Here is a 26,828-nt window from a genome sequence, read left to right as displayed (position 1 = left end):
AGATTGAGTGGGATTTTCACAGCCCCTGGCACCCCTCCTCTTCTGGGAAGGTGAAGCAAATGAATCAGACATTAAAGAAGCAATTAACTAAACTAGTGTTAGAAACCCAACTTCCTTGGGTAAAATGCTTATTCCTACAGGTTTAAACAGCACCAAGAAAGGATACAGGAATTTCACCATATGGGATGCTGTTCAGATTGCCCTATCTGGGCAGAAGGGATGAGATACCACAATTCAAAACAAGAGAGTTTTCTTAAGAACTGTATTCTGGGTTTGTCCTCTTCTTTGTCATTTCTCAGGACCTGTGGGTTGTTGGCTCAAACCCCACCTTTGGAATTCCCCATTCACCACCATCACCCAGGAAACCGGGTCCTGATTTGGACCTGGAAAGAGTCAACTCCGGCCTGAATGGGAAGGACAATTACTAACCACTGAAACAGCCATAAGAACTGCGGAAAAAGGTTGGACTCACTATACTCGAGTGAAGGCATCCGTCGACGCTAGTACCTGGGAAGCTGTTCCTACAAAAGACTTGTTGGAAGTTGAAATTGAAGAGAAAAATCTCATAGTGGACTCTGAGCAGGATAAGAGCTTACAATTGTAAACTAACCTTTATTTTCACAGGTAACTAACGACTGTGACTTGTGATTGAAAGAAAGAACAGACCTATAGCGAAATGCAGTGCTCCCAAAGGGGGGGTTGTTATAGTAGTAGTGTACATCTTATTTTTTGTATCGATAATTATTTGGAAACCTAAGGTTTAAAAATAATGGCAGGGAAAAATTGATTACTAATTTTGTTTTTAGTGATTCTAGGCCTCAGAGAAGGCCTTGGTCAATTGGCAACTTGCAAAAGGCATGACCAGATAATAGCAAAAACGGGATACCCCATCAAAATATGGGTGACTGTGACAGAGGGTTATGTACCACATTCTGTCACGTTTGATGTTTGTGAGGTTTAGCTTGTGGAGATTTAAATGCCCAACGACAATTGAGCAGAGAGAACAAATAACTGGGAGAGACCCAACAGCCAGATTGAGAATAGCTGTATGGAAACAATCCTCTATTGCCATCAGAGAAAGGGAGAAACTCAAGGAGAATACAGGAGAGAAAACAGGAAGCCCTCTGAAATGTGTCAGTTCAAACAAGGTATGGGGATGTGAATGCCTGGATAGAATGGGTCAAATATACCGTCCAGAGTCTCAACCGTAGCTACTGCTATGCTTGTGCCTCGGGATGACCGATTGCCCAGATAGTGCCCTTCCCATGGTGGTGGACCAAAGACTCCCAAGGGATGCGATGTATGATTGCATTGTACCAAGAAAAGACTGCCTGGGGAAATGAGGCCTGTAAGTCTCTCTTTGCTGTTCCTTGCATGATAACAGTATCACGGTTCCCCCTGCATTCTCTACAGCTATAGGTAACCATACAGCTTGCCTCTCACGGCAGGGTGTGAGTGCTACCTGGCATCTGGGAGAATTTGCCTTAGGCTACCAAGGACTTGATGGGAAACTGCTCAAGACTAGAGATCCCCAGGGCAGATCTCTGGTGGTACGGTGGAGGGAAGATCTTACGGTCCACCCTACCATCTAATTGGGAAGGCACTTGTGCACTTGTTCAATTAGCTATACCCTTCACCCTGGCATTTGAAAGAGAAACATCACAAATACCCAGAAGAAGTAAAAGAGGCTTAGGAATATCATTTGATGATAGAGTATACATAGATTCTATTGGGGTACCTAGAGGAGTTGCAGATGAACATAAAGCCAGAAATCAAATTGCTGCAGGGTTTGAGTCACTGTTCTGGTGGGTAACAATCAATAAAAATGCGGATTGGATTAATTATTTCTATTATAATCAGCAGAGATTCATCAATTATACCAAGGATGCGATGAGAGGAATCGCTGAACAACTAGATGCCATCAGCAAAATGGCTTGGGAAAACAGGATAGCATTAGATATGATGCTCGCAGAGGAAGGAGGTGTGTTTGTGTGTGTAATACTGAGCAACCATTGTTGCACTCTTATACCCAGCAATAGTGTCCCAGATGGCTCAGTAACAAGAGCATTGCAAGGGCTTACCACCCTTGCCAGTGAATTGGCAGAAAAAAAAAAAAAAAAAAAAAGTAGGCATATTTGCAACATTGATCGTAGTTGTAGGAGTTTTGACAGCCATTGGTTGCTGCATTATCCTCTGTGTAAGAGGACTAGTACAGTGGTTAACTGAAACCGCACTATTGAAACAAATGACCATGGAGCTACCACCTTACTCAGATAAGGAGATAATGAGGAGATGGAAAGCAAAGAAAGCAAAGAAGAAGGAGTCTATCAAATTACACCTTAGAGAAAGGTTTTGCAAAAATCAACAGTTTATAAAAAAAAAAGAAAAGGGGGGAATTGTGGGAATAGAAATGTTGTTTTTGCAGAGTTACATTGTTTAGAAGGAGGGAATGTGGTACTGAGATATGCTTACAGTGATAAGAATGTTTAGCAGGCGACCTAGTAAAATGCAGACAACCAGACTCCTTAGGACAATTAGGTGAAAATCACGGTGTCAAGTCAAGTCAGATAAGTGAAGAAACATTACCACTTCAAGCAGTAAAAATGTCAAAAGAAATTTGAAATTTAACAGGCCGGCAACTGAAGGCCATGCATTGTTTGTGAAGCATCAGATAGATTGTGAACCTGGATTACCCACTCAGTGGGGAAACAGGGGAGGGTCCTGCCATCAAAAGGTATATAAACTGTGTTTTGGAACTAGCAGATGCGCTCTCTCCTGCTTGTGGGGCGCCCGCCATTGCAATCGCGAATAAATTACTACTTCACTGAGATCCTCGCCTGAGCCTAAGTTATTGGCTACAGAGTGTTTCTCACACTAAGGACGTATGATTCCCCATAATGTGCAACTGCTTACCAGTGAGAGGCAGTTGTGTGCACGGGTCCGCTTCTCTCAGCTCGAGCTTCTCTCCAGCTCCAGTGCGCCTATTTCCAGCGACTTTCTGTACGAGCTTCTCTGAGCAGTTTGCTGAGTCTGGCCGAACCTATCTTCATGAGGCAATCAAAGTGCCTGTTCCCATCCTGGTCTCCATTCTTCCAGCCTGTTCCTCTTCACTTCTTTTTTCTGCTTCTTTATTGATGTAACTTAATCGTGTTGCCTTTTTTTCTTTTTCCTTCTTGAGGGCAGGCTCCCCTCTTATACCCTTCTCTCCACAGCAGTTCTTTTCAAAACAACTTTTCATTGGTCAAACAACTTTGTAACAACGACAGCAAACACCCAGAAACATCCATGCCTTAAGGGCTGGAGAACAAGAAACCTGAGACTGCATGGAGTCTCCTGAATCACCCTTCTTTGTTCCCTCTAAACTCTTTTATATTCCTGATGGCCTCGTCGTTAAGAGTCTAATGTTATCTCAACCATGGGGCTTTCCAACCTCCATGGCCACATACCCAAATCTCCCCCTTCTTTATTAATATCAACCATCTTCTTGACACAATTACCACTCCATATATAAAAATCCCTCCTCTTCTTTTGAATATCATTAATTCGTGTCTTGTCTTCGAATTTGGCCAAGGCCAATTGAACCACAAGAGAATACCTTTGCAATATTCTCTGCAAGATTTATAAATAAGTTTTTAGCAATTGTTGGAATCCCATATACAGAATATTTCACCCAACTCATTGTTCCACGAGGTGTATAATAATCATCACTAGCAGCATCACACACATCAAATTCAGTTGATCAAAGTAGATTACCAGTCCTCTAGGTATATTTCCCACCTATTATTTCAATCACTACAATTAGCATCCAACAGGGGTAGCTATGCCCCGATATCAAGTTCTTTTAAACCTAACTTTCAAATCTCCAGGAGTAGACTCAATCTTCCAAGTTCCTTTTATGGGTCTTTAATTGAGGACCTCATCAGGCTAGCTGAACAATTAGACGAATTCCTATGACCTAACTTATACTACATGGGGGGGGGGGGGGGAATTATGTCTCTAAGTATGTTGTTTACAGGGAAAGAAATGGGAATGATCAGGAGGAGAGCTGCTATACAAGAATGGGAAAGAGCCCATCCTCCAGGACCAGGGGTAATACCATCAGGGCAGAAATACCCACTTGCCAATCCTGGCTGGAATAATAATAGTGTGCAACACAGAAACCATATGAGAGACTTGGGGTCAGAATGAGAAAGTACTCGGGGATGAATCCCAAGGAACCAGTATCCCAAGGGCTCTTGAAAGTTCATTGTGTGATTAAAGCCTGGCAAGATACACAGAAAATGCTCCAGAAGGTGGGGGGTGAACAGTCACTGGGGGACGCTCCTGCGGGAGGCCCTGAAGATATGTATCAGAAGGGGAGATGAGAAGGAAAAGCAGAGAGTGAAACTAATGGCATTGACAGTTGTCCTGGTTTCAGTTATAACAGAATTAATTTTCTTCCTAGTAGCTGGTGGAATGCTGTGTTTTGGCTTAGGATGAGAAGAGTGCTGATAACACCCCGATGTTTTAATTGTTGCAGAGCAGTGCTTATACCAAGCCAAGGACATCTCAGCCTTTTGCTCTGTCCTGCCAACAGGCAGGCTGGGGGTGCAGTAAGAGCTGGGAGGGGACAGACCCAGGACAGGTGACCCAAACTAGCCAAAGGGGTATTCCATACCATCTGACGTCATGCTAAACAATATATAGGGGTGGCTAGCCGGGGGGAGGGGGCCGGACTGCTCGGGGTTAGGCTGGGCATCGGTCAGCGGGTGGTGAGCAATTGCATTGTGCATCACTTGTTTGTACATATTATTAGTAGTAGTGCTATTATCATCATTGTATTATTATTATTATTATTGTTATTATTATTATTATTATTAGTAGTAGTATTTTATTATTTTATTATTGTTGTTATAATTATTTTCCTGTCTTATTAAACTGTGTTTATCTCAACTCACGGGCTTCACTTTCCATTTCTCTCCCCCGTCCCAGAGAGGGAGGGGGAGGGTGAGTGAACAGCTGCATGGTGTTTAGCTGGCAGCCGGGCTAAACCACGACAACAGTGCAACAGGTAGTGAGGCAGAGGGTTGGAGAAAGAAGAAGAAAATCTTCAGGGGGAGTCAGGGCCAGGATGGAAAGGAGAAGAATAGAGATGAAGGAATGGCAGGCAAGGACAGACTTTGATAAGATGTTAATATCCAGAGTTGAAGAAGGAGGAAAAAAGGAAAATGGGATGAAATCAGCATCTAGGAGGGAGAAAGGTATGGAATTAAGTTGGCCAATGACTGAGCCTTTGGTGAAAGTAAAGGCTGGAGAAAGATAAAAAGAAGTGTTAAAATTGTTGCTGAAGGTGTTAAAGGTGTGGTATGTAGCATTTGACAGAGCTGTTTGAAGTTGAATGAGCAGGGAAAGAGGATGTAGGCATTATCTAAGTAACAGTCTAGAAGTTTTGGTATATTTGCTGTGGTGTTTGATCAGTTTCCCAAGTATCGGGAAGGGAGGGGGGGGTGGACAGGGGGGGACAGCCTGCTCCAGCAGGGGCCGCTCTGGATGGAACGCCTCATCCCCCTCCTCCTTCCTCCACACCTCACTAGACTGCTCGCTGGAGGTGCCAGGCACCCCGTCAGGCCTCATACCATTCACTGGTGCCACTGGCAAAGCCCATGACATCCTTCTTGAAGATGGTCTACAGGGCACTGACAACATGGCTCTTGGGGAAGATCTGCACAGAGAGAGTGAGTGGCTTGGTGACCAGGGTCCTGTTGGGAATTGGCATACAGGACGTGGACATGTGCCCGTGGAACAATTGTTCGATCTGAGCTTGCCTTAAGCAATCAGAAGTAGGCCTTAGAAAATCTCATGGCCTGCTGTAGCTGAGCAAACCAAGCTACCAGGGTAACTGTGAGAAGCTCCCACGGCAATGACTCCCACATCGCCCAATTAAGGAACTCAGAAAAATATTGTTACCAGCAGCTGGCTTCAATGACAAGGTCTACGTGACCGCTAATCACAAGGGGGGTTGTTTTCTTGCAGGTGGGGTTGTTTTCTTATAGTTGTTTGTCTGAGTACTTTTGACCAATAATCTTGTGTGAAGCACTGTCCGCCCCTGTAAAGTTCACTATAAAAGTTAGGCTATTCGGGCAATAAAATGGAGTAGCATGATCTGACTCAACTGGTGTCTGTCGTGCTTTCGGCCGTGCTTCACAACAAATGGCGCCCGAACAGGCTGAGACCTGAACAGGACATCGCAGCGGCGCCGGGACATCGCAGCGCAGCGGGAGACCAACGGCGCCGGGAGCCCAGGGAGAGCAGCGGACCGAGACATCGCAGCGGCGCCGGGACATCAGAGTGGCAGCGTCGGCACATCGGATCGGCGCGGGACCTGCACAGCGGGACCTGCACATCGGACCGGCGCGGGACCGACACATCGCATCGCATCGGCGCGGGGCATCGGAGCGGCGCCGGAACATCGGAGCGGCGCCGGGAGACCCAAGGCACACGGAGGAACTACCGCCGGACGGAGAGAGCCCTGAGAGACGCTGCAGAGCCACGGACGGCTCTGAGAGACACAGAGAGACCTGACAGAAGCCGGAACACCTGAGAGGCATTGAGAAACTCCAAGCACCGACCCGGACAAAGGACTCACGGTAAGACACAGGGAAAAGAAACCGTGGGGAGCGTGGGAAAAGATCCGCGGGGAAACGTGGGAAATTGAAGTAATCGCATGAAATTGAAGTAATCGCGGTGCGATGCGGGACACCCGAGATCGAGTTGCTACGGGAGACCAGAGGCGTCAGTGGACGTCAGCCGACCCTCACCGTGTGGCGAGTCGGCACAGAGCAGAGGGGCAGACATCAGGACCCTGCAGCCTGTCTGACGTAACCATGGAAGCAGCGGCAGCAGCGGCTGTGCAACAGGGTCCCATTTCTTAAGGAGAAACTGCATGAACAAGCACCTCCTGAGAACACTGGGGAAGAAAAAGGCTTTTTGCTAAAGACAGAAAAGCAGCTGCTCAAAGAAGATGCAGAACTTCATGCCTACTTCCTGGCGAAAGCGGGTGACACCTCCAGTGTGCATGGCTCCACAAACCCCTCCAGCCATTGGCCAAAGCCCTGGCTCCTCTCAGGGTTTGCTCTGGGGGACAGGCCAGCCACACTTGGTCTTGCCATGTTTGAATTCCTGTTTATGGACATGGGAAGTTACTTTGGCAGATAGTGTGTGTGTGTGGGAGGAAATCAGTTTTGACTGATTTCAGGACTTCAATCCCTTCAGTTGTGCTATTAGGTAGTGATGCAGTGACTGTGGCCCCAGCCAAAGGTTGAGGCAAGAAGGGAAAGCATGGTGATGAAGTTGGACCATGACACACAGAACATCCCGTGGTTTGCTGGGTCTGACACGAGAGACTTGAAACTTTTACCCCAGTAAAACTTTCAGACCTGTAAAAGGTCAGCAGCTCTCAGAGAACAAACAGCTGCTTCAGGAGAATACAGGAGAAAGTGGCAGAACCTGCCCCACACCCTACTGATGAGGGAAAAACAAGTTATTAAACAAACTAAAGCCAAAAGCTCAGGACAGTTAAGGAGAGCAAACCGGCACCATGCTGAGTAAGCTCTTGCAAAACCAAACCAAAACAGAACAATCCGAGCATGAAGAGGCCTACTGCCCAAACAACAGGGAAAACTGCATTAAGATAAAAAGCCTCTGTGTATAGCTGAAAGTAAATAATGCTTTTCCACGGTTTATTGGTGATAAAAACTAAGATGCGTTGGCGCAGTCGCAGTCACTGCCTTGGAGCTGCAAGCAAACCTTGTACTGCAGCACTGCGGCAGCAGGGACCCAGCCAGCCTCTATCCTCCACCAACACAGTCCCTGGAAATCCCCAGCAAGAAGCCTTTGCCACCGAGCCAGAAGAGATGCTGGAGTTGGTGTGGAGCGAGCACAATGCCCACACGTACCTGGCCCTAGCACGGGATGCATAGAATTTCCACACACACTTGCTGTGAAGGCAAAGGAAGAGGCAAGCACGGTGCCTGCCAGGGGCAGGCTAAGCAGGCTAACCCGGTGACTTCTGCAGATTCATCCAGGGAAAGGGAGCAGATACCTTTTATCTGTGCTAAAGCCAAGCATCCGATACAGTCATGTTTCCAGTGTGGCTCTGGATCTGGAGATAAGCATAAGCATCGTTTGGGAAGAAGTCTTCAACAGAATGTTTTGGGGCAGAGTTCTTTCAGGACTGAGGTCACTGATTTTTCTTACTTTGCATTTCATTACTGACCTGTACACGCAGCAGGAATGTGTTACAAGCAGGAGTTCTATTAGCAGGACAAGGGATCAAAACATGCACAAAAACCTGGATGACCGTAGTAAACAGAAGTTCACCAGTGCAGCCTTCAGAAAGCTCAGCAAGTTCTGCTGCCCCACCGTGTTCCAGGCATTACGTTACCATCGCTGCTCTTACTGCCCCATTGCACGTGAGCAGTCTTCAACCAATCCTTCTCTTGCAACCAAACAGCTGTGGGCTTTCAGGTCCCAAATCAACCTTCATCTCCTCTGACATTCATTTAGGACTTCAAACCGGGCAGCACATAGCATGTGGAAATGCATGTTTTCTTTGTTTTTAAGCAAATACTGTTTTACTGATAACAGAACCCAGCGGGACCTTCCTAGCAGCGTGCCAGACTTGACAGAGGTTGCACACTCCTGTTGCACAGCCTGTTCCTAAGCGCTGATTAGTGCACTGATATGCCTCAGCCTCCACCCCAGTGTTGCCCAGTGCACACCAGTGTGCAGGAGGTGCCAGAGCCCCCCCCAACCCACAGCAGGCGCTCAACCCTGCTGCTCCCTCACAGGTGAAGCCTCCTCTGTCCCCCCTCTCACCTCCAGCTTCCCCTGGTCCAGACCACAAGCCCCTAGGAACCACAGCCCCGCACAACGGTCCGACATGATGCTGCTGGAGGTGTTGCTCCCACTGCTGTCATAGTTGTAGTATTTCCCTAGAAAACACAGGAAACTGGCTAAATTGGTAGCTGCACCCCAGCTGGCGCATGTGCTGTCCCAGCACTCCTCCCGTAATGATTTCCCATTGGCAAGCATGCACCGTTCCACATGTTATATATGAGGTAGTAATTTGTGTCAAGAAGATGGTTGATATTAATAAAGAAGGGGGAGATTTGGGAACGTGGCCATGGGGGTTGGAAAGCCCCATGGTTGAGATAACATTAGACTCTTAACGACGAGGCCATCAGGAATATAAAAGAGTTTAGAGGGAACAAAGAAGGGTGATTCAGGAGACTCCATGCAGTCTCAGGTTTCTTGTTCTCCAGCCCTTAAGGCATGGATGTTTCTGGGTGTTTGCTGTCGTTGTTACAAAGTTGTTTGACCAATGAAAAGTTGTTTTGAAAAGAACTGCTGTGGAGAGAAGGGTATAAGAGGGGAGCCTGCCCTCAAGAAGGAAAAAGAAAAAAAGGCAACACGATTAAGTTACATCAATAAAGAAGCAGAAAAAAGAAGTGAAGAGGAACAGGCTGGAAGAATGGAGACCAGGATGGGAACAGGCACTTTGATTGCCTCATGAAGATAGGTTCGGCCAGACTCAGCAAACTGCTCAGAGAAGCTCGTACAGAAAGTCGCTGGAAATAGGCGCACCGGAGCTGGAGAGAAGCTCGAGCTGAGAGAAGCGGACCCGTGCACACAACTGCCTCTCACTGGTAAGCAGTTGCACATTATGGGGAATCATACGTCCTTAGGAACAAAGACTGTCCTGGTAACCTTACAGCTTATTCTCCTTATTAACAATCGGACAGTTTATGAGCCTGAAATATGGGACCAAACTGAGGTCAAGGTGTGGGACTCTGCAACTAAAAACGACAAGGTTGCAGTGGGATTGCTCGGCACCTGGCGAGCAGTCTCTGAGGCCTTAAAGAGCCATGTGGGACCACAGTCAGAACCGTGTGGTTTGCCAGATAGTGAGGGAGCTGCGGGCTCCTTTACTGATCCGACTGCTACGCCATCAACCCCTCTGCTGCTACAGCCATCGAAGGCTTTTGCTGTTCCGCCCCCTGCTGACCTGGACGTGCCTTTTGACCCAGGCCTATTGGCCTTGAAAAGGAGATGGATATGCTTTTCTTCAATCTGGGAAGAACGGGATACATAAGGCCTGAAGACTGAGTTGCTTGACAACTTAAAGCGAGACATATTGTTCAAAAGGAATGGAAAATGAAGACTGTTAAGTCATGGGACTTAAAGGATTGTTTGTTACCTTTCCTGATTGTATGTATGTATAGGCATACTCGAGTTTAGTATGTAAAGCAATGTTCTGTATATTTAGAATGTTTGATCTTTGTGTGTGCGTGTTGGTGGAGCATAGATTTCCTGCACACCCAGCGCTGTTTACTTGCCTTTTATACCTTTTATAACTTTTATACCTTTTAGAAATATTTGTTTTATAAATATTACAAAATTCAGATTGAGTTGAGACCTCATTTATAACAGTGCTGCTGGAGCAAAAAGGACAGCAGCACTGGCAAGGCTGCACAGAACTCCCATGATAGTTGGGGAGTGTGTCCTCAGCTCTGAGCTACCTCCCATGTTCCCCAGATGCTGCTCCCCATCACCCAGCCCACCTGCCTCTCTTGCTCACCTGGCTCCATTCACTGCTCACGCATCATACATCCAGTCAGCAAAGCCCCCATTCTCAATCAGCCTGTCGTTATCTGTGTCAAACTTCAGCTCCGAATCCATCACAGCCTGCAGGAGGCAGGGGATGGTCATGCATCCCTCTCAGGATGTCTCCCATGGAAAGCCAGGGGGAGGCCGTGTCACCCCTACCATGCGAGGGGCAGGGTCTCCCCCGGTACCTGGCAGACCAGCCACATATCCTGCAGGTATATCGCGTTGTGTGTCAGGTAGTAGTCACGATATACCTGCAGGACAAACTTCAGGTTCATGTCCTTCCAGTTGGCCATGTCATGAATCAGGTATATGCTGACACGCCACCAGGGCTCGTCATCTGCGCAAGGACAGAGTGGATGCAGCAGGGCAGTGAGCAACAGACATCCCCAATCAGAGCCAGGAGCAAGGTTCCAAAAGTGCCACGATCAAGCAGCACTGAAGCAACATATTGCACCCACTGCAGCCATCACCTGGGTCCCCAATGTCATGGGACACCACGTTTTTCAGCTTTACCTGGGCCGTCTGGCCACTCATCAGGTACTGCTGTGGCTCCATGTCCTTGTTTATCACCATGACAGCTGGAAAGGGCGTGGGGTGTTAGCAAGGTAGCGGACACTACAGCAAGCCCAAAGCGTGGGCACAAGTAGGGCCACCAGCACCCTGCTGTGTCCGCAGCATGCCAGGCTCACCCCAGCCTGCTGGGGAGATCAAAAGGAGAGGCCAGGCTGCTTCCAGTCTTCACACAGCAAGGGAATGTGACTTTGTCCCCACCCCATGCTACAAGGCCAAGCTTGAGGACCCCATGCAGCCGTAAGCAAGGTGGTGGCATCAACCAGGGCAGGGAGGGAAGCCCATGGAGTTCAGCCCCCAGCACAGGGCTCTGCTCCCTGCTGACAGAGCATCCTCCAAGGCCACCCAGAGCATTAGGGTCTGCAAACAGCCCCACACTTCTCAAAGGGCATGAGACCTGTTGGGATTAGGGATTGCCCCAGTGCAGCAAGAACATGGCCAGAGATTTCAAGGGGCACCAACAGGGCATGGCATGGGGGCTTTGTAAATCCCAGGGCTCAGCAGAGGAGCTGAAGGGGGATTCTGGCTCTGCAGCACCAATGCCTACAGCAGAAGCCATCACAAGCCTGCTCCCGTAGCACCAGCCGGGCAACTAACTGATGTCATACTGCAGGCTGATCTGTAGCTTGGGCCGCAGCACGAGGGCGAAGGAGGCATAGAAGTGGACGTTGTAGGTGTTGTACGTGTGGTATTCCTGCCCTGAAAGCACCTAAGAGGTGGTGAGGGAGGGGAGACCTTCCATGGGGACATCAGAAAAGGCAGGTCCATCCATCCCCCCCCGTGCCACACAAGGCTTCATCCCACAGGGGTGTGGAAAGTGTCCCCACAGCTGTTAAAACCACCTGGGGTCAGCGATAGGGAGGGTGCAGTTGGGACCATCCATCGTGTCCCTATGAGTTACCTTCTAAATAAGCAAACCTTCCATACTCCCACAGGACAGGGAGGAAGTGGGACAGGCTGCCCCCCCCCCCCCCCCCCGCCCCGGTCCCTGCAGGTCCTGGGGGAGGCAGTTGGGAGGCAATGGAGCCCCCATCCATCACAAAGTACAGCATACTGAATAGCGCTGACTTGTACCAGAAGGGCAGCTGGCTGCGTGGGAAGAAGGGAAGCTCAGTCACTGTAACCCTGCTGTCCCCTGCTTGGTCACTGGACCCATCCATCCCACCTATTCTCCAGGACTGGCTTCTGCCACATGTTGATCTTCCTCTCCTACTTCTTGTAGTGCATCAGGGCGTAGCAGGACAAGGCAGGAGCAGCATCTCTGTTGCTGCTGAAAAAGTGTGCGTACCACCTGCTGAGTGGAGTTTGGGGTGGGGGTTCAGCTCAGGGGGCACCCCAGCCACCCCAACAACTGTCCTCAAGTCACCTACCTGAGGTGCAGTTTCTCCTTTGAGCCAAAGTGAATGCAGGGCATGTCCCACACCAGGGCCAGCTCCAGCATCCTGTGGCCCCGGGTGGGCACTGTGCAGCTGGCGCACACAGCAGTTGCAGTCACCTCCCCCTTTGCTGTCACCCTGCTTCTATCTGTCAGGAAAATTAGGGAAAAAGTGTCCACAAGTGACCAGGGAAGCCTACAGAGACTGGGGGATTGGTACCCCAGGGGAACAAGGCTTTTGGGGCATGCCCCATCACCCTGCAACCCAGAGGGTACACCCACTGTGCTTTGGAGATGGCATTAGTGCACGTGAGTAACTGCTTTTTGCAACCAGGACAAAAATACCTGCTGTGGGCAGAGGGTTTAAAAAAAAAAAAGTCACGGAAGCAGAGGAACAAATGAGGCAGGAAAACCAGCAGGCACATGTGAAATGGCTGGCACACCCTGTCACCAGGGACCATGCAGCTGTCAGACCAGGCACCAGCACTCTGTGGTGACAACTATCACCTCCAGCTTTCTGAAGGGTGCTTGAACTGTGCCCTTATTTAAGAAGCACCCTCAGGTGAGCAGGTAATTATATGCTGGTCCTGATGTGTGTAGTAGGTCAACTCATTAAGGCAACAATTTTCACAGAAGCACAGATCCTGCCTATGATAATGTCTAGCATGCATGAAGGAAGACCGCATCCTGGTAGCTCTGAGTGCATCTGCAGACAGCAGATAGGAGACTTAGCTTTCCAGAAATATTTATGCAAACAATGACACAATTCAAGCTTCATGAAATTTTGCAGAGGCCCAGTGCCAGCATTGCAAATCAATCAGCGTTATTCTCGTTTGAAGGCTGGCTAGTGTTGGGCACACGCTCAGCTTTCGTGGCAGCAGCAAGTTACTAGCATGGGCTGCAAGGTGCTGCCCTGCTTGAAATTGGCCTGCTGCAGGAGCGAGCAGGCAGCTGAGGATGACACAGAAGTGACAAGGAAATACCAGAGGCCTTCAGGAAACTCTCATAGCAACAAGAGGACAGCAAATTATGTCAGCTCCAAGACTCAGGAGCTGCTAAGCGATCCCTAAACAAACTGGAACTGGCTCAACTGGCAATGTGAACTCAAGGAAGGCAATTAGGCATCACTCTGGCCATTCAACAAACCTCAGCATAGCATGCAGCACTGGGCAGATGGACAGGACATTGGGACATGCAATTAATGTAGTCGAGAACAGCCCTGAAATGGTGCTAACAGTTCACAGGGAACTACAAGGTCAGCACGACAGACACCAGGGAATTTGGATACATACTGAACCCTACTTCAAGTGCCTCTGGAGTTGGGAATAAATCTCAGCATCATGGAGTGTTGCAGGAAGAACGGCCGAAGACATGACACACACCAATATGGTCAGATCATGCTCTCCCTTTATTACCTGAATAGCCTGACTTTTATAGCAAATTTAACAGGGGCAGATAGTGTCTCACACAAGATTATTGGTCAAAAGCACTCGGACAAACAACTGTAAGAAAACAACCCCCTTGTGATTAACAGTCACGTAGATCTTGTCCTTGAAGCCAGCTGCTGGCAGCAATATTTTTTAATTCCTCAATTGGGCGATATGGGAACATTGTCATGGGAACTTCTTGTAGTCGTCCTGGTAGCTTGGTTTTCTCAGCTGAAGCAAGTCATGGCCTCCTTGCTGTTTCAAAAATCCTTCAACAGTGGAGAGCAAGGATGGAGCTGCAGCTGCAGTAACCCCGTGGAGCAGCTGGCAGTCCTGCACAGCCTCAAAGGCACCTCCATGCTCTTCCCTGCACCCTACAAGGGACAGGAAGGACCTTTCCATGGGGACTGATTCTTCGTCCACTCCTGGGGGAGCTTCCTGCAGACACCATGCATCCCATGGGCATGCCAATGCCCTGGGAGAAGGGAAACTCACACTTGGTACGGCTGACACCTTGTGCACACACACACACCCCTCAGACCTCCACAACACAGCACTCACTGGTGGAGGACTCCAGCTTACCATCCTGCAGGAGGTCTCGCCACACATCCTGGCCTGACCCCGTGGGACTGAACACAATGAGATGAGTGAGAACCGTGCCAGCCTGAGAGGAGAGCATCAGGAAACTGCTTCCACCTCAAAGGAGCAGATGATGCGATTGGATCCCCCAAAATGTGTCTGGAGCTGATGCTTTTGGTGGGGGGACAATGACCCACCAACAATCCTACAACCCTAAACTTGCTTCCCACATGCTGCCCATCGATGCCACCTCCAAGACTACTTGACTAACAATTGGCAAGCTTCACCCACAGCTCCTCTTACTAGAAACCCCACACAGCACCCAGCTCTGGGGCTGTCCCCAGCCCAGGGCCACTATGAGCATCCCTGCCAGTGGCACAGTCCTGGACCCACTGCTGGCCCTCACCTTCTCCCAGGAAGCCACAGCAAGCGTGAAGGGGTTCATGGGGGTGCAGTGGTGCAGCAGGACACCAGCCACCCGCTTGCCACCCTCCTGCAGGGCAAAGGGCTCATTCCAGTGCTCCCCGCTCTTGTCCTCCTTCGCACCCATGGCATTTTGCAGGCTGAACACGATGGAGATGTCCACGGGCTCCTCATTGTTGTTCTCCACTTCCCAGATGAACATTCCCACCGGCAGGCTGGAGTCCTGGGGGGACACAATGCCATGTGCAGGGCTCATAGTGCTCAGGGCTGCCGAGCGGGGGGGATTCAGGGAGCATTTGGTACTCAATTCCAGACACCAGGCAGCACACAGGCAGGGGGAGCAGTGCTGCAGGCTCAGACAGGTGTCTCAGTGTGGGCTGGTGACTGCTGCCAGCCTCCTATACCTCGCCAGGTATAAGAACAAGGTCAGGGCTGTCAGCAGCCTCCCACCCTCACCTGGGGCTGAGGATGAGTACTGGAGACAGGAAAAACATTGGGAAAGCCCAACTGGGAAACCCCAGCTAATAAGTAGCCCTTCCCTTGGGGATGTCAGGCAGAAGGCAGCTGTCATGCTCAGGAGTGGCTGAGCGAGCACTCAGCCCAGCTGATCCGCATGTGTGGGCTGGGGGGTTCCTAAAGCCTTGTTGCTAATCTTGTGGGCAGCAGGGCCTGCCTCTCTGGGTGGGCAGGAGCCGGGACTGTCACCCAGCAAAAGCAAGGGCAGGGAACGAGCAGGACACAGTGTCAAAACACAGGCAAGAAGGGAAAGGAGCAGCTGCTGGAGCAGAGCACAGGCTGGAAGGGACCACCCCTGGCAGCACCAGTCTGGCTGTAACAAATCCTGCTAGCAGCTAGCACCAGGGATGGGATCTTAGGACAGAAAAGTCCAGGCTGGGAAAAAAAATAACAAGGAGGAAAGCCTGGCTGACTTCAACTAGTGCCTTGGCAGCATCTCTGTGGCTCTCCAGACGCACTGTGACCATCACTGCGAAGACACCGCCTTGCCAGGGCAAAGACAAGTCTACCACAGCATCCCAGGGCACAGCGATGCTCAGGGCTTGGCTTACCTTGTAATCATAGGGGATGACCAGAAAGACCTGGTGGCATGTGAGCACCACGTTTTGCCCCAGCAGCTCGTAGACCATCCAGGTGCGGGAGTACAGTCCATGGTAGAAGGCATAGTGGCTGCAGTAGCCCCAGTTCCAGCCCTGCAGTGTGCTGGGTCTCTCCACAGACAGGACCTGCTGGTAAACTGTCTGCCCCTTGCAATGCAGGCACAGTGTGAACTGGGGAGGAAAGGAGCACAGGGGAATGAGATGAGCCCAGCTGTGAAAGTCTCAGCAACACAGGCTATGTGCAGCATGCAGCCCCACACTGGCTCTGCTCCCCGAGATTGGCATTTTGGGGAGCAGGTGCCACAGAGCCCTACCTGGTCAGCGATAATCATCCCATAATGGTATTTCTTGGGGTTCAGCTGCCAGTGGCAGAACTGGCCAAGCGTGATGGTGCCTCCACCAATCCCGCCCAGCGGGCAGCCTGACAGACACAGGGATCAGTACTCCCCTCTTCCCGGCCACCTCAACACCCCCTCATGCCTCGGCTGCCCCATGCATCTCCTTTCCCACCCAGCAGCACCCACCTCATTCCCCACACAGGTGCCTGCTCCCCAAATTGACCCTGACAAGCCCCTGCTGCTCCCCTGTGGTACAATTGCCTAAAGTAACTAGGAAAATAAAACTAACATTCACATTTTAAAGAAAATGTACAGCATTGAAGAGGCTTTCAGGGTAGGGCATAGCTGCATTACCTGAGCATTCCCTAGGCTTCCAACCTTATATGCTATCGCGCTGGGGGAACCTGGTGTGCTAGCTCTAAGGAACAGCACGGAGCGTAGAGTGGAGTGGAGACACCACGGCTAGGCTCTGTAATCAGGTGGGGACTCAATTGTTCTTGTGCACACCGAGACCGATAAGCCACACTTTTTGCTACCTTGAGCCAAGGACCTGTCATGTTTTGACAAATGCTGTACCCTAGTGTACTTTTGCTCATTATAATATCATTATAATACCAGAACACACCTCCGTCCCAAAAGCTACCCGCCTCCAAGGTGTGACCACCCCTCACTGAGCATGCACTCTGAATTTCTCAGAGCCTATTACTTTAAACGGAGACAGGAGAATTTTTCACCAATCACACCTAAGATATGCTTGACCAGAGTCACTCAAGGTCCACCTAAAAGATAGAAAATAATATAAATTGGCCTAAGAGAGAGGGGATGTTGGGGAAGATACCATCGTTAGGGAAACTTAGAAATCTCTATAGAGTCTTTGTGCCTTTTAACGCATTAATTTCCAGGCTGTGCACCTGTGTCACCTGTGTATTTCATGCGTGTTAGCTTGCTTTTGCAGACGGTAACTATCGCTGGCAATCCAAAGAACCTGTGTACCTGTTGCTGTAATAAATTGCACTTGATTGCATTGCTCCTAGTCGTGATAGTTCTCATTAAACACGACTAGAGTAAGGGTGGTTATACGTTATTGGTGAATCTGTGACCGTGGTAGTTCAGTGCTCTGAATCCGACCAGACTCCTAATGGTTAATACGTTGTTGGTGAATCTGTGATTGTGATAGTTCAGTACCCTGAATCTGACTGGACCCATAACAGTTAATCAGCTACACCCCTTAACGTGACACCCCCTCCCATTTTGCCTGCAGGCTTGGGGAGGTGCCCCCAGGGTCTCCCCCACCAACGGGGCGGATGCTGCCATTGCCTCCCACACCACCCTGTGCCTAAACCGGAGCTCACCGTAGATCTGCTGTAGAGGGACCGCACACAAGAGGTCAGTGAAGGTAGATTTCTTCTCTACGCAGGTTTTCTTGTACCACCATCTGAAATACCTGGAAGGAAACCAGGAGCAGTGAAAGTGGGTAGGTGGCAGCGATGCATGGCAGAGCCAGGCAGCACCCATCAGATATTTCTTTGACAAGGATCCAGCCCTGTATGACCAGGCTGTGCTCCTCAGCAGTGGATTACTACTGCTGAGCCACCCTGAGCCCAATGTGCCAGGCCCTGAGCGAGCAGACGGAACAGACATACAGCCACTGTCGTGCAGCACCATGCAGAACAGAGGCAGCAACAGGGAAAGACTTTTCCAGCAAATTTAGGGGCAATATCAGCCTGCTCCTTGGTTTGACTGTTTAAGGCCAGCTTTGCTGGTGGAGGTCAGAGGCACCAGAACTGTCTCGTCCCGTCCCACTGCTGCTATCTATGGCTGCATCTGCTGCTATTTTCTTGGCAGCAGCAGCCCCGGTTCAGCAGTGCGATCCCCCAAGGAAACGTGTCTTCACCCAGCGCCCACCCAGCTGCTCCTCAGTGGGTTTCTGGCTTGGGGAGAGAAGGAGCCCACCCAGAGCTGCTGCTGCCACAGCCCAGAGGCACCCAGCCCTTTAGGAGCGGGGTAGTGGGGGAACTCATGGTGTCGTCCCCCTCCCCCAAGCAGCTCTCCCAGCAGCATGTAGTGGAGAGGACTGGAATTTTACAAGCAGGAGAAAGCAGTCCTGCTCTGCAGCACAAGCCATGCCAGGTCTACAGGGCATTGCTTTTCATTCAGGCTGCGGAATTAAAACCTGTCCAGGCACCCTGTCCTGGTGCTCTGTGTTTGAGCCACCAGTGCATCCTGGTATGCATGGGGCTACAGAGCCCTGCAGGGCTGCACAGGAGCTACCCTGTGAGCACCAAGTCCCACCTCAAGACTGGCAGCACCCTGCTTTGCATCCTCTGAAGGTCCAGGATGTCCCCTTACGAGAACCTGCTGGGACCCCATGGACACCCCAAGATGGTGCAGGAGCTTTCCAGATGCTCCAAGCCATGGCAACCTTCAAGAGCACCCTGCAGCATGTCCCCCCTGGGCAAGAGGCAGGGATCTCTATTAAATTTGACACCTACACTGGGTGAGGCCACCCATATTCTGCGGCAGCAACCGGAATTTAATTAGCTCTGTGGTTGAACACACCCCAAGCCTGCAGTATGTCCCCTTCCTGCTGGTCAGCAGCACAAGGAGACCAGTGCTGGTGAAGGTAGCTTCAGCCATGTCCTCAGGGTCAATGGCTTGACGTGGAACTTTGTGCTGTTGAATGAGACCTTTGAACCCTGTCCTGGTTTCAGTTAGGACAGAGTTAATTTCCCTCCTAGTAGCTGGTAGGTGCTATGTTTTGGATTAGGATGAGAAGAGTGCTAATAACATGCTGATTTTTTAATTGTTGCAGAGCAGTGCTTACACCAAGCCAAGGACATTTCAGCTTCTCACTCTGTCCTGCCAGCAGGCAGTCTGGGGGTGTAGCAGGAGCTGGGAGAGGACAGACCCAGGACAGCTGACCCAAACTGGCCAAAGGGGTATTCCATACCGTCTGACATCATGCTAAACAATATATAGGGGTGGTTAACTGGGATGGGGGGGGCTGGCTGCTCAGGAATAAGCTGGGCATCGGTCAGCGGGTGGTGAGCACTGTGCATCACTTGTTTCGTACACATTATTATTAGTAGTACTATTATCATTATTATTATTATTATTATTATTATTATTATTGTTATTATTATTATTATCTTCCTGTCTTAATAAACTGTCTCTATCTTAACCCACAGGCTTCACTTTCCCATTTCTCTCCCCCATCCCAGAGAGGAAGGGGGAGCGAACAGCTGTGTGGTGCTTAGCTGCCAGCCAGGTTAAACCACATGTGCTGGGTCTGTCTGAGCTGGAGTCACCTTTTCCCTGCAGCAGCCCACACAGTGCTGTACTCTGCACTCGTAGCTGGAACAGCACTGATATCACTCCAGTGTTGTGTCAATTGCTGCGTAGTGCTGGCACAGCATCAGGACTCCTTCCAAGCCCCCAAGAGCCAGCAGGCTGGGGGTGGGCAAGTGATGGGGAGGGGACATCGCCAGGGCAGCTGACCTAAACCAACCAAAGGGATATTCCCTATAAAAAGAGGGGCTCTCGTGGGGGAAGGGGCTGTCCTCCTGAACAACCATTATGTGTTTTGAGGCCCTGCTTCCCAGGATGTGGCCGAACATCGCTTGTTGATGGGAAGTGGAGAACAACTTTTTAATAACTTTTTTTCCCTTTCTCTCTGTGCTTCCGCACATGTTTTTTTTGTTTTGTTTTGTTTTTCTTTTTTCCCATTCCCTTTCCCTTTAATTAAATAATTCTGATCTCAAACCTCGAGCTCTCTGTGTTGTATTTTCTCCCCCTTCCTTCTGAGGAGGGAGGAGTGAGAGAGCGGTTGTGGTGGAGCTTGGCTGCCCACCTGAGTAAAACCACCACAGTCCTTTTTGGCGCCCCACGTGGGTCTCGAGGGTTGAGATAACAGTAGAATTGGTTAAAGTATTTACAACTAACATACTCGCTATTCAGAATGTTCGGTTTGCTGCTAATATTTTTCTGTGTGACTATGTTGTATGTTATCCGTCCTCTATTCTCTTTTTTCCTCTATATCCAATTAGTGAACATTTTAAAATTTGTGTTTGGTTTCTTCATCACATGGTGCTGTAATATACTGGCCTTCAGTTTCGTCTGGTACTCAGGCCCTGCACTGTTATCATTCTGGTCTCCTGGAGATTATCTTTTTGGAAATATTAAGAATTACACCACCACCTTTTTCTCCCCTAGAAGTCAATTTGTGAATAATATTGGGAGTGGTGCCTTCTTCTTCTCTCCCTGTGGGCTAATTACAGCAGCCTTCAAGTACCCTTGGTCAGATGTTGTTATATATGGAGTTGTTATAAATGAAGTCTCAACTCAATCTGAACTTTGTAATATTTATACTTATAAAAGGTATAAAAGGCAAGTAAAGAGCGCTGGGCATGCAGGGAGTCTACGCTCCACCAACACGCACACACAAACATCAAACATTCTAAATATATAGAACATTGCTTTACATACTAAACGCGAGTATGCCTATACATACGTACAATCAGGAAAGAACAATCCTTTAAGTTCCATGACTTACTAAACCCGAGTATGTGAATAAGGAGACGTTGGGGAGGCAAGGATAATAGACATTGGGGAGGCAAGGACAATCCCCAGATAAGGAAGCGGCAGACAGACAGAGAAACAAATGTAAGGACTATAAATCTCGAAACTGGACATTGGAATTCATGATAAAGATACAACAAACGGAAGAATTAGCAAAAGCCAGCTCTTGCAATTAAGAAACGTGCCAACTCAGCAGAATCCTGACCAAAGGTGAAAAGTACACTGTGAGGAAGACTCGGGGTCTTCCTCCCAAAGACCACTGCCCACGTCCTGAAGACCCCTGCCCGCAATTCTTGGGAGGCTCTACGCAGGCGCAAGGTGCCAAAAAGCTAATTAGCATGAGAAGCGAGGGAAGGCGGGGATAGGTAATGAATATGTATAGGCACTTGTAGAATATTGATAGATTGATTGTATAAATTCAAGACTGCTTTCCGCTTTGGGTATGCACGATAGGTGGAGAGATCCCCCGTGCATCCAGCGCTGCAATAAAGAATATACCACTTAAACGAATTTCGGCTTCGATCTTTGAATCATATGCCTATACATATGTACAATCAGAAAAGGTAACAAACAATCCTTCAGGCCTTATGCCAGACAGTGAGGGAGCTGCGGGCTCCTTTACTGATCCAACTGCTACGCCATCGGCCCCCCCACCACTACTGCCATCGAAGGCTTTTGCTGTCACGCCCCCTGCTGACCTGGATGTGCCTTTTGACAGAATCACAGAATCACAGAATTTCTAGGTTGGAAGAGACCTCAAGATCATCGAGTCTGTCCTGGTTTCAGTTAGCACAGAATTAATTTTCTTCCTAGTAGCTGGTGGAATGCTGTGTTTTGGCTTAGGATGAGAAGAGTGCTGATAACACCCCGATGCTTTAATTGTTGCAGAGCAGTGCTTATACTAAGCCAAGGACATCTTAGCCTTTTGCTCTGTCCTGCCAACGGGCAGGCTGGGGGTGCAGTAAGAGCTGGGAGGGGACAGACCCAGGACAGGTGACCCAAACTAGCCAAAGGGGTATTCCATACCATCTGACGTCATGCTAAACAATATATAGGGGTGGCTAGCTGGGGGGAGGGGACCGGACTGCTCGGGGTTAGGCTGGGCATCGGTCAGCGAGTGGTGAGCAATTGCATTGTGCATCACTTGTTTGTACATATTATTATTATTTTCCCTATTATCACCATATTATTATTATTGTTATTATTGTTATTATTATTTTGTTATTATTATTTTCCTGTCTTATTAAACTGTCTTTATCTCAACTCACGGGCTTCACTTTCCATTTCTCTCCCCCGTCCCAGAGAGGGAGGGGGGAGGGTGAGCGAACGGCTGCGTGGTGTTTAGCTGCCGGCCGGGTTAAACCACGACAGTCTTTTTGGCGCCCAACGTGGGGCCCGAAAGGTTGAGATAACGGCAGATCTGACCAGAGTGTGTTAAACTAAAATTGGTGTAAGGATTAGACCTGCTTAATAGTCACTTGTCATAATGCTGATTGCTTTAATCTCAACTCTGCTGCGCCTGTTTTCCAAATTGAGTATTATAGTACATTATTTTCCGTATTTGCTCTCTGTCGTGTTGTTTATCCTCTCCGGGCCCTGGTTTCAGATCATTATGGTGCTGTGTGTTGTAGCAATGGCTTATGAGACGATGAAATATGTGGTCATGACTCTAACTTGTTATTTGTATTCAGTAACATCGTCGACTCTGTACTTTGGAAACTGTATCTTGGAAACTATTAGCAATTATACCTATTGTTTTTTTCCATTAGGGAGTCAATCTGTGGAGGGGAAAGGGGAGGATATTTTTCCTTACTTGCTTACTCTCCCTTTCTCCTCCACCCCCCCTGTATCCTCCTGGGTCACTCTGCCTTCCTCCTTCACCACTCTCTTATCCCCTGAGCTTGTCACAATAGCTCTCCAAGATATTGAATATTTCTGGAATACTCAGAGTACCATAGTCTTGTTGTTCTGCCTCATGAATGCACTTCAGGTTCTGCTTAAAGTTAAACAACTACTTGGGAAGCTCATCCGGATATCTGCCCGGAGGCAGGATAGTTGTGGGTGGCAGGGAGTATGGGCGGATATGGGCAGGCATCTAGAGCAGTTGGCACCCCCAGTGTGTTGGAAATTCACCCCTGAACAATGGCAAAATCCTCAAAAACTGGCAGAATGCTTGAAAAAAAGGTGTCATGATTCTGGCAGTTCCAAAGTAACACAAATCATTGTAACGTGCTGGGGCCTGGCTCATGCCTATCGAGCTGCCATTGATACTGCTATCAACTTAGTGACAGACCCTGCGGCCACTCCAAGCCCTGTGACAGATCCAACGGCCACTGTGACCCCTACGGTGGATTCTGCTCCAGCTCCAGCCCCAGCTCCTGCAGCCACTCCAGATCCGGTTCCTGCAGCCGCTCCAGCTCCTGCAGCCGCTCCAGTCCCAGCTCCTGCAGCCGCTCCAGTTCCAGCTCCTGCAGCCGCTCCAGTCCCAGCTCCTGCAGCCGCTCCAGCTCCTGCAGCCGCTCCAGTCCCAGCTCCTGAAGCCGCTCCAGTTCCTGCAGCCGCTCCAGCCCCAGCTCCTGCAGCCGCTCCAGCCCCAGCTCCTGCAGCCGCTCCAGCCCCAGCTCCTGCAGCCGCTCCAGCTCCAGCTCCTGCAGCCGCTCCAGCTCCAGCTCCTGCAGCCGCTCCAGCTCCAGTTCCTGCAGCCGCTCCAGCCCCAGCTCCTGAAGCCGCTCCAGCTCCAGCTCCTACTGCTGCTCCAGTCCCAGCTCCTGCAACTGCTCCAGCTCCAGCTCCAGCTCCTGCAGCCGCTCCAGCTCCTGTGGCCGTGTCAGAGAAACGAGCTGTAGCAGTGCAAGTTGACCCTGCAGAGGGTATTCCAACCCCTGTAGCAGACTCTGTAACAAAGTCAGAGAAACGAGCAGTAGCAGTGCAAGCTGCCCCTGTAGAGAAGGTGAAAAAATGGTATAGAGATTCAGGTCGCTTAGAACGCAGAGAGTCTTCTGCCAACCCAGGTAAGGCTTCTGCCAAAACTAGGTATAGAGATGACGAAGATGACGACGACGCTGGGCCATCAAGGATTCAGGAGGAGGAAGATGAGGATGTCGAAAAATCAACAGTAACTACCCGAAGCCTAAACGAGCGCGAGCTACGAGATGTGCGAAAAGATTTTGGTCGCTGTATAGGTGAGCAGCTTGTCACCTGGCTGCTCCGGTGCTGGGACTCTGGAGCCAATTGTGTGGAATTAGACGGCAGGGAAGCCAAGCGGCTGGGATCCCTTGCTCGAGACGCCGGCATTGACAAAGCAATTGCAGATGGAGCACAATCCACCAGCCTCTGGAGGCGTCTCCTCTCAGCTGTGAGGGAAAGGTATCCCTTCAAGGAAGAACTTTTATGTCTACCAGGCAAGTGGACCACTATGGAGAAGGGAATCCAGTACCTGAGGGAATTAGCCGTACGGGAAGTGATTTATGAGGATCCAGACCAGAGACAAACATCCAAAGATCCAGATGAAGTCAAGTGTACACGACCCATGTGGCGGAAGTTTGTACGGAGTGCACCATCATCATATGCCAGCTCATTGGCAATAATGGCCTGGAAAGAGGATGAGGAACCCACAGTGGATGAAGCGGCTAAACAACTCCGGCAGTACGAAGAAAGTCTCTCCTCTTCCTTACAGGCCTGCGTCTCAGCTGTGGAGAAACTTTCTGAAAAGGTTCACCAACTTGAAGAGAATCTATTGTCCTCCCCACCTGAACCAACCAGTGTCCACCGACCAAAAGAGAACACCTGGGAGAAAACACTTTCTGAAAAGTTTCACCAACTTGAAGAGAGATTATTCTCCTCCGCACCTGTACAAAGCAGTGTCTCAGCTGTCAGGGGTAGGCGTTCAACCACACAAGGAAGACGATATGGTGGGTACTCACCCCGTGCCACCCTGTGGTTTTACTTACGAGACCATGGAGAGGACATGAGAAAATGGGATGGAAAATCTACCGCGACCCTAGAGGCACGGGTACGTGAGTTGAAAAAGAAAACAATCAGGAAAAAGGGATTCTCCGAAAAGTTTGCTGCTCCAACTTCCAGCAGACAGTCCTTCAAACACAGAAACGAAGAAGATTCTGACCAGGATTAGGGGGGCCCTGCCTCCAGCCAGGGGGAGGAAAGGGACAATCGAGTTTATTGGACTGTGTGGATTCGATGGCCTGGCACATCACGCGCACAGAAGTATAAGGCTTTAGTAGACACCGGTGCACAATGTACTATAATGCCATCGAGCTATAAAGGACCAGAGCCCATCTATATTTGTGGAGTGACAGGAGGATCTCAGCAGTTGACTGTATTGGAGGCTGAAGTGAGTCTGACTGGGAATGAGTGGGAAAAGCACCGCATTGTGACTGGCCCGGATGCTCCATGTATCCTTGGCATAGACTATCTTAGAAGAGGATATTGCAAGGACCCAAAAGGGTTCCGGTGGGCTTTTGGTATAGCTGCCTTAGAGACAGAGGGCATTAAACAATTATCTACCTTGCCTGGTCTCTCAGAGGACCCCTCTGTTGTGGGGTTGCTGAGGGTCGAAGAACAGCAAGTGCCAATCGCTACCACAACTGTGCACCGGCGGCAATATCGCACTAACCGAGACTCCCTGATCCCCATCCATAAGCTAATTCGTCAATTGGAGAGCCAAGGAGTGATCAGCAAGACCCATTCACCTTTCAATAGTCCCATATGGCCAGTGAAAAAGTCTAATGGCGAGTGGAGACTAACAGTGGACTATCGCGGCCTGAACGAAGTCACGCCACCACTGAGTGCTGCAGTGCCAGACATGCTGGAACTTCAGTATGAACTTGAATCGAAGGCAGCCAAGTGGTACGCCACAATTGATATCGCTAATGCATTTTTCTCCATCCCTCTAGCAGCAGAGTGCAGGCCACAATTTGCCTTCACTTGGAGGGGAGTCCAATATACTTGGAATCGGCTGCCCCAGGGGTGGAAACACAGCCCTACCATTTGCCATGGGCTGATCCAGTCTGCGCTAGAGCAGGGGGAAGCTCCTGAACACCTGCAGTACATCGATGACATTATTGTGTGGGGTGACACAGCAGAGGAAGTTTTCGAGAAAGGGAAGAAAATAGTCCAAATCCTTCTGAAAGCCGGTTTTGCCATAAAACAAAATAAAGTCAAAGGACCTGCACGAGAGATCCAGTTTTTAGGAATAAAATGGCAAGATGGACGTCGTCAAATCCCAATGGATGTGATCAACAAAATAACAGCTATGTCTCCACCAACTAACAAAAAAGAAACACAGACTTTCCTAGGTGTTGTGGGGTTTTGGAGAATGCACATCCCAAATTACAGTCTGATTGTAAACCCACTCTACCAAGTAACCCGTAAGAAGAATGAGTTTGAGTGGGGCCCTGAACAACGACAAGCCTTTGAACAAATCAAGCAGGAAATAGTCCATGCAGTAGCCCTTGGGCCAGTTCGAACAGGACCAGATGTAAAGAATGTGCTCTACACTGCAGCCGGGGAGAACGGCCCCACCTGGAGTCTCTGGCAGAAAGAACCTGGGGAAACTCGAGGTCGGCCTCTGGGGTTTTGGAGTCGGGGATACAGAGGATCTGAGGCCCGCTATACTCCAACTGAAAAGGAGATATTGGCAGCATATGAAGGAGTTCGATCTGCTTCGGAGGTGGTCGGTACTGAAGCGCAGCTCCTCCTAGCACCCCGATTGCCGGTACTAGGCTGGATGTTCAAGGGAAGGGTCCCCTCTACG

The 26,828-nt window shown here is 49.7% G+C and overlaps 1 protein-coding gene across 1 annotated transcript in view; it reads right to left on the bottom strand.

Moving 5' to 3' along the window:
- Nucleotides 1-13,980: 13,980 nt before the first annotated feature.
- LOC137847036 (non-lysosomal glucosylceramidase-like) overlaps nt 13,981-26,828 on the bottom strand; it is a 393,739-nt gene continuing 380,891 nt past the window's right edge. The window contains exons 2-5 of the mRNA XM_068665308.1: nt 16,454-16,560; nt 16,092-16,310; nt 15,008-15,247; nt 13,981-14,686 (exon numbers count right to left, since the gene is read on the bottom strand). Of these exons, the coding sequence (XP_068521409.1) occupies nt 14,558-14,686; nt 15,008-15,247; nt 16,092-16,310; nt 16,454-16,560 (695 nt within the window). The 3' untranslated portion in view covers nt 13,981-14,557. The remainder of the gene's footprint in view (nt 14,687-15,007; nt 15,248-16,091; nt 16,311-16,453; nt 16,561-26,828) is intronic.

This window comes from Anas acuta, chromosome W (genome assembly GCF_963932015.1).
Source record: "Anas acuta chromosome W, bAnaAcu1.1, whole genome shotgun sequence".
NCBI lineage: Eukaryota > Metazoa > Chordata > Aves > Anseriformes > Anatidae > Anas > Anas acuta.
Note: the sequence above shows the minus strand (reverse complement) of the source record. Positions and strands in the feature narration are given on the sequence as shown.